The sequence below is a fragment of the Mixophyes fleayi genome, chromosome 1 (assembly GCF_038048845.1).
Source record: "Mixophyes fleayi isolate aMixFle1 chromosome 1, aMixFle1.hap1, whole genome shotgun sequence".
Lineage (NCBI taxonomy): Eukaryota > Metazoa > Chordata > Amphibia > Anura > Limnodynastidae > Mixophyes > Mixophyes fleayi.
Genome location: NC_134402.1, coordinates 18,419,727 through 18,428,090, shown reverse-complemented (window position 1 = coordinate 18,428,090; position 8,364 = coordinate 18,419,727). Strand labels below are relative to the sequence as shown.

At 40.9% G+C, this 8,364-nt stretch overlaps 1 protein-coding gene across 1 annotated transcript in view; it reads left to right on the top strand.

The window, feature by feature from the left end:
* LOC142103871 (mesotocin-neurophysin MT) overlaps positions 1-5,819 on the top strand; it is an 8,225-nt gene extending 2,406 nt beyond the window's left edge. The window contains exons 2-3 of the mRNA XM_075188192.1: positions 3,047-3,251; positions 5,623-5,819. Coding sequence (XP_075044293.1) covers positions 3,047-3,251; positions 5,623-5,672 — 255 coding nt within the window. The 3' untranslated portion in view covers positions 5,673-5,819. The remainder of the gene's footprint in view (positions 1-3,046; positions 3,252-5,622) is intronic.
* The last annotated feature ends 2,545 nt before the right edge of the window (positions 5,820-8,364 follow it).

The following is an 8,364-nucleotide window of genomic DNA, read 5'->3' as shown; positions in this document are numbered from 1 at the left end:
CAAATTCTGGCTATAAATGAGCACTCACGGAGAAGTGTAACTGAAAAGTACAAAATCCGTCCCAGTAGAGTATAATATCATTTTTGTGCAAAACTAGGCACACTTGTGAGCCCCAATTTTTACCATTGGTTTAGAAATCCGTGTGCTTCCTCAGACACGGTGCATTTGTGCAAAAGTAGGGACCAGCAATCACCAAAGAGCATTTACATTTACAGGTCATAAATATCCTTTTTATCTCAGATCCATCCTGCATTATGTACTAATGTCCCAGGTTCTGCCTTCCTACATGACAGCTCAGAGCGAAAGTTTCGGAGGCAGGAATTCTGCACCCTGGATTGAGCATTGTACATAGTGCTGGGTGACCCTTCTATAACAAACAGGGGTCCAGCCAAACACAAGAGGTTCTCCTTAATGTTATACACAGGTTAACACGTTGCATCTCTAGACAAACTAATCTTATTTACTAACGTGTCTTCTGTCCAAATCGCGTGCACAATATAATGATATATTGGCACTGGACATTATCGTACAAACATGCAAAGTTCACGATCTAAAACAATTAATTGGGAGTTATAAATTAACATATGAGTAAACTTACACAGTACAGTGACACATGGCCAGCAGTGTTTAGCTATGATCAGTTTTGTGTAAGGAAGACTAATGAAAGAATTGGTCTGGGGATTACTGCAAATTAAAATGAATCAATAACTTAATTGTCTGATAAATGCACTGATAAGACTCAGTGATATCTCTGTAGATGTGAAATATCTCCTCTTCTAGTACTTGAAATATAATTACAGTTTCCGGTTGTGATCCTGTCAATAAGCGAGGTACAAGGTTATATCAGAATCCAGGGATGTCTTCATAGGGCTTAGGATCAGACAATAAGACTGCATTGAATAGCATGGAGGTGCATTGTGTACAATATGATTGAGATATCTCAGTTCATCTGCTGTTAGAAACACACTGGAAGAAAAGCAATATATATAGCAATGAAACTATAGGAATGAGTAATTGTTTGCTAAAGGATGATTACTACCCTATAACATCTAGTGTACAGTCATACACTGATATTGACTCTATAATTTAATAATAGATCAGAAATTTAGTGTTTATTTTCCATGCTGAGGGCAAATTAACATATTTAACAAATAAGTTTAAGGAACTGCTTACTGTCATATAGATACATTGTCACACAACAGGAATTGTATAGACAAATAAAGAATTGTCACAGGAAGGAAGCCACAGACTGAGAGTTATATAGTGGAAGGAGCAGGGTCTCCCAGCAGCACAGAGTATATCAGGAGATGAGTGATGTGTCAGTGAGGACAGGGTTGCATGTGACAGGGGCAGTGACAGTATGTGCGGAGGGGAATGGAGGCAGCAGGAAGCCACAGACTGAGAGTTATATAGTGGAAGGAGCAAGGTCCCCAGCAGCACAGAGTATATCAGGAGATGAGTGATGTGTTAGTGAGGACAGGGCTGCATGTGACAGGGGCAGTGACATGGTGTGAGGAGGGGAATGGAGGCAGCAGGAAGCCACAGGCTGAGAGTTATTTAGGGGAAGGAGCAGGGTCCCCAGCAGTACAGAGTATATCGGGAGATGAGTGATGTGTTAGTGAGGACAGGGCTGCATGTGGCAGGGGCAGTGACATGATGTGAGGAGGGGAATGGAGGCAGCAGGAAGCCACAGGCTAAGAGTTATATAGGGGAAGGAGCAGGGTCCCCCAGCAGCACAGAGTATATCAGGAGATGAGTGATGTGTTAGTAAGGACAGGGCTGCATGTGGCAGGGGCAGTGACATGATGTGAGGAGGGGAATGGAGGCAGCAGGAAGCTACAGACTGAGAGTTATATAGTGGAAGGAGCAGGGTCCCCCAGCAGCACAGAGTATATCAGGAGATGAGTGATGTGTTAGTGAGGACAGGGCTGCATGTGCAGAGTAGTTATGTAAGTCTCCTCTAACAAATTTGAGAGGGTTGTATCACTAAGGGGGGTATTCAATTGTTTGTTTTAACGCGCTAAACCCCAAAAAAACCGAGCGCTCTAAAAATATTACCGTTAATACGGTAATTACTCGCTAAATTTCATCTCGCAGCTCCCTGAGCAGCGAGCTGAAATTCAGCCGCTGGCAGCGAGTAAGTACCGTATTAACTGTTTATGCGCGCAAAATTACCGTATAATATGAAGTTTTTTTAGAGCGCTCGTTTTTTTGGGTTTTAGCGCGTTAAAACAAACAATTGAATACCCCCCTAAAAGTCCTGTATATGTTTCTGATATCAGGCACAGTTGTGATTTTGAAACATGTCCCTGACAATGTCTAAAGCAGAGAACGTAATTATTGTTGCCTGTTAAGAATTATTGATCATGTTTATCTATAGGACACTGCATTATGCCAAATTTAATGAGCACATGATTGATGCAACTGTGTTTCCAGTCCCGAGGGTGAAAGCCAAACTGGGATTAATGATCTTCTTACATAAATCATGTATTTATTATTGATTTCCAATGCTCAGCTAGAGCTTACGTGCAATTGTAGGAGGGAATAACAGGTGTCTGGAATCTTGTTAGTGACTGCTGGTGGCAAAATGAAGGGAGAAATATAGTTCATGTAGTAACACTTGTGTCCAGCAGGTGGAACTAGAGTGTAGACAGTTCTTATTTATTAAGACATTTGTTCAGCAATTTAAAAATAAACTGTAAATTTACTACGGGTTTTTGCTTTTATGCTTTTGTATCATTATTATAACATCTGAAAAGTCTTCAACTGAAATAACCTTAATGGAAATCATGCTTGCTTTGGATATCTACCATTTTTCAGAAAATTTTGACCAGTAGGTATCAGCAGAACTGTCCAGTTGCTGATTCTGGATGGAATGTGCACATAAACAGGCAAATAACTAAACGGGTTCTCTTGCAGAACCTCAGTGTTGTAAGCTGTACATGACCGTGCATGCTTTGTGGATATCCCATTTACATTGTGTCTGTAGTTCTTGTCCTACATTCAGCCGCTCATTCTGCTGTAACGCGTCTTCTCTCCTGTTTAGTGCATTCCTTGTGGACCCAGAAATAAAGGGCACTGCTTTGGGCCCAACATCTGCTGCGGGGAAGAGCTGGGGTGTTACTTTGGAACCTCAGAGACATTGAGATGTCAGGAAGAGAATTACCTGCCTTCCCCATGCGAGTCTGGGAGGAAGCCATGTGGGAACAATGGGGGCAACTGTGCAGCCTCTGGGATCTGCTGTAACCATGGTAAGAGCCAGTGCAACGATTACCAGCCTGAGAATCTAGCGCATAAATAGTAGTAAGTGTAGGTATAGTAGTAGCTCCAGGCCCTTCTGACAATATAGGTCCATCACATTCAAACAAACAAAGTAAGAGCGCTAAAATACAATCCAAAGTCAGTAATTGTAAAAATGTCAAAAACTAGGGCAGAAATCAAAACAATGTATTTATTACACATAGATCAATGTATCCAATATTAAACACGGAGACAATGTCCCCTGAAAACAGTAATATATATAGAAGAAGCTCCTATGGAAAAAACGGAACCTGGTATATAGACATGTAGCGGCAAAGGAATTGATATTAAGTGTCCAAGTTCAAAATCACATATTCAGGTATAAATATCTGAGAGCATCGGATGAAATAGATAAAGCACAATAGGTTGTATCCAGATTAGCAAGCCTGTTGTCCGTCCAAAAATAAGTGGGGATGGTGAAAACCATCGATACTCACCAGGGGTGCACCCAGGTTCTCCAGAAACCCCTCCCCTCCGCGAAGAACAGTGTCCCTACATAGCAGCCCTGTACTATACAGCAGCTGCGGCGCTGTCAAAGAAGCGTCCGCGGAACAGCTCCCCGTAGTAATATTTGACCTTGAGATTATGGAGCTGTGTCCTCCTAGTGATCTTGCTCCACGAATGTCCGATAAACTCTCTCCTGCAACTCACAGCTGTCAGCGTGTGCCCAGATTTTGAACTTGGACACTTAGGGCTAGATTTACTAAGCTGCGGGTTTGAAAAAGTGGGGATGTTGCCTATAGCAACCAATCAGATTCTAGCTGTCATTTATTTAGTACCTTCTACAAAATGAAAGGTAGAATCTGATTGGTTGCTATCGGCAACATCCCCACTTTTTCAAACCCGCAGCTTAGTAAATCTAGCCCTTAATATCAATTCCTTTGCCGCTATATGTCTATATACCAGGTTCCGTTTTTTCCATAGGAGCTTTTTCTATACATATTACTGTTTTTAAGGGACATTGTCCCTGTGTTTAATATTGGATACATTGATCTATGTGTAATAAATACATTGTTTTGATTTCCACCCTGGTTTTTGAAATTTTTTACAATTACTGACTTTGGATTGTATTTTAGCGCTGTTACTTTGTTTGTTTGGATTCTCTTTTCCGTTGGGGATTAGCAATTGCCCCTATTTAATACAGCTGCTTTACACATCCTTAGCCTAGTGCAGCCTAGAGCGGGACTTTCTTGTTTTAGGTCCATCACATTGCAATATAGTGCAATAGAACAGTTACTACCTCCTATAAGACACTAGTAGTAGTGTATGAGGTTAGCAACCCCCTAGCATAAACATACTGGCCGACCTGGGAGGGGAGGTCAGGTGACAAGTGCAGGAGGGGGCGCGGTAACACTGTTGAGTCACTGCTGTGGCCACGCCCCCTGCTATTCTGAAATTCCAGGCATTGCATAAAGGGAGGCAGGGCTTAAAGACTCAAATCGCATAATTAAGTCCCGCCTCCACCAAACCAAGCCTGGGTAGAATGCCTACTTTTCCTGGAGTCTGGGAGGGTTTCCTGAAAATCGAGAACCTCCTGGAAATTTCGGGAGAGTAGGCAAGTATGATTATAAGTCACTAGAAACATAGGATTTTGGCATACACACACAATATGGTAATGGTTAATCGGATTACCATGCACTCAGCTCCACCCACACTGTTTCTCCAGACACGCCCCCAGCAATCATGGAATTAAGAATGAAAATGAAACATTATATTAGCCTTAATCCCCATTATTAGTACATAGCATTAGACACCAGATAGGTATCAACAACTACTAACCAAATATGTCTATATTGTATATTATGATATATTTACCATCTAAAATATGTGTAATAAATACATTTATTATATGCCGCTTAGAATTGGCAGAGTCCCAGTCAGTCGCTGCTTTCCATACTTTGTTTAATAGAATGTCTCTGTTACTTCTAAAAAGGAGAAGATTAGTATATTATACGGTTCTCCAGGGTATATTCATTGTAACTACAATACCTAAGGAGATACTTTACAGTTACTCATTTGTTTATTTCTTAAATGTAAGTTTCCAAATCCCTAATAAAATTGCAAACGTTAACATTTTTTCGGTCTGCTGTCTCGTCGGCAGCACTTTCCGGAATGCAAAGAGAGGCCGGTGACACGGCAGAAAGTGAAGAGTGTTAAGACAGGGAAGGGTGCTGCATTTGCTACACCCCAACCACCCACTATGCAAACAGAAGGTTATACAAAATAATGCTCATTACCAAATATGCACAGCTACAGCTGCTTCAGCTGGGGCAGGATCAGTGTATTCTCTGACTAATGTTTCCCTGTCTCTGTTCCCTGCAGAGACCTGTACAATGGACCCGGGATGTGAACAGGACACTGTATTTTCCTAGTGAAGGTCTTAAAGAAATGATATTACTCCACCACTGCAAACCCTCCGAAGAACAACGAGCCAACACACATCGCCACACCCTGACGCAGGACACACACCGCCAGTGTGTGGTTGTACTATATAATGAATAAAGAATCCTATAACATAATACCCGGCTCTTTGTTTTTTCCTGCTGTTATTTCTCTAACTGGGTCTTTATCACTCAGTGCTAAACTCAACTAAGATCTCAGGGGACTTCTGTACTACCAGAAGCTTGCAGGCTGCAGGTTGCTTACGCCTCATTTTTATAACACTTCTGTAGATTTAAATAAGGGGTTATAATTTTGCTGGGATATACAGTCATGCATGAAACAGGGAAATATATTGCAAGATAAGGCATGAAATGTGATCTCCCAGCCTGTTAGAGATCATCATCATCATCTATATGGCACCAACAATTCTGCAGCGCAGTACAGAGAATATCTGTCATTCACATCAGTCCCTGCCCCATTGGAGCTTACAGTCTAAATTCCCTAACACACACAAAGTTTCATTTTGTCAACAGCCAATTAACCTACCTGTATGTTTTTTTGGATTGTGGGAGGAAACCCAGGCAAACACGGGGAGAACATACAAACTCCACACAGATAAGGCTATGATCAGGAATCAAACTTTATGACCCCAGTGCTGTGAGGCAGAAGTGCTAACCACTGAGCCACTGTGCTGCCCCATTAGCATCAGTAATATTAATAAATGAAGTAAATGAGGACATGAGTTCAAGTAGTGTTATAAATAGATGGCTTTATTGTCAAAAATACACACCATAAAGCAATCCACTACATTGGTGAAAACAAATATAGTACATCTATATATATAAACTTGGTGGTATCAGACATGATATTCCGGCCCTACTTCAAAGTCTGTTGTAATTGTAAAGTTATGAATAAAATGGTTTTAATATGTTTATTGGACAGGAGCGCCATCGTCTATCCCAACTCTAGTCCTATGGCTGAGATGTCTCAGTTAAGTTGGAAGAGTAGCCCTCTGACTGTCTATAAATAAGCAATAAGGGGCCTGATTCATTAAGGATCTTAACTTGAGAAACTTCTTATTTCAGTCTCCTGGACAAAACCATGTTACAATGCAAGGGGTGCAAATGAGTGTTCTGTTTTGCACATAAGTTAAATACTCATTTGCACCCCTTGCAGGAAACTGGAGCACCTGGAGTAAACCCATGCAATCATGGGGAGAACATACAAACGCCACACAGATAAGGCCATGGTTGAGAATCGAACTCATGACCCCAGCACTGTGAGGTAGAAGTGCTAACCACTGAGCCACCATGCTGCCCACTGTGTGTCACTGTGTTGATCAGGTGCTTGTGTTGCAATCTCTGAATGACCAAAGATGTAGATTCTAGAGAATTTAGAGTTAAGACCAGATTGGTACCCATCCATAAGCAATGAGCAACTAAACACACAATCACAATCAGCATTTACCAGCTACCCAAGACATACATCTCAGATTGTCAGCTCGATAAGGCAATTTATGATCTATATTGTACAGTAGCCGATAATGGAGACCATTTTCAGTTCACGTTTAGATGAACATCCTCTGCTCTTATATGTCAATTTATAAAGGGACAACACAGAATGAATTAGCTTTTTCCATTCTACTAGTAATGACGAGACAGTAAATTTCCATTTACGCACTGTTATTTTTATAGTATAAATTATCATAAATCCTTAGAAGACTTTCTGTCATTTCTTGGGGACCAATTCCTCCACACTTCCCAGAAGACACACTTCTGGAGAGCAGAGATTAGGGGTACTGTTAAAAAAGCATTAGAGATAAATTATTTGACCTCTGACCAATAAGATCTTACAGCTGAACTTTACCATATAAATGTAGAAAACTTTCCAAGTGTTGTGAGTATTTCAGGCATATATTACTAGGCATCTAATCTTATGTAACGTGCAGAGTGTGTAATATGTACACTACAGATATCTGAGCTCGAATCATACCATGTTTAGAGGAAATCCCTGGAGATCTTTTATCAAGCGCAAAACAAGAGCTTCATCGCGCAAATACAGCTTTAAACCCGATGTGTGCATCGACTTGACTAGAGTTTCATTGGGGTGCATAGATTAAAAGATCGAGGGGTATATTTACTACATGGCGGGTTTGAAAAAGTGGAGAAGTTGCCTAGAGCAACCAATCAGATTCTAGCTATTAATTATTTAGTATATTCTACAAAATGACAGCTAGAATCTGATTGGTTGCTATAGGCAACATCTCCATTTTTCAAACCCGCAGTTTAGTAAAAAATACTCCCAAGATGGTTGTGTTTGTGCAATGCAGGCGTTCTTGGTGAAGTGCCCAGTAGCTGCACCAGTGAGCCTCGTTTTACACAGTGGTGTAGAAACGAGATTTAATTTTGCAAAGCGAGATTATGGAAATGAGAAAACAGGTTGGAAATGATGCATTTTCAGAGGTTTCGTTGCTGTACGCAACCATTCCCAAGCTGCAAAAGCACTTGAATTTTGCGCCAGTTTCGAGATAGCAGAGAATGGTTTTACTTTTAATGGGACAAAACATGTTTTATTACACTGTTTAAACAATAAATAAATAATTAAAAACTGGACAGAGTGTCCCCCTCCACTAATTCTTAAGCTGCCCCAACGCTAGACAGCATGAGCTAGTTGCCACTATTA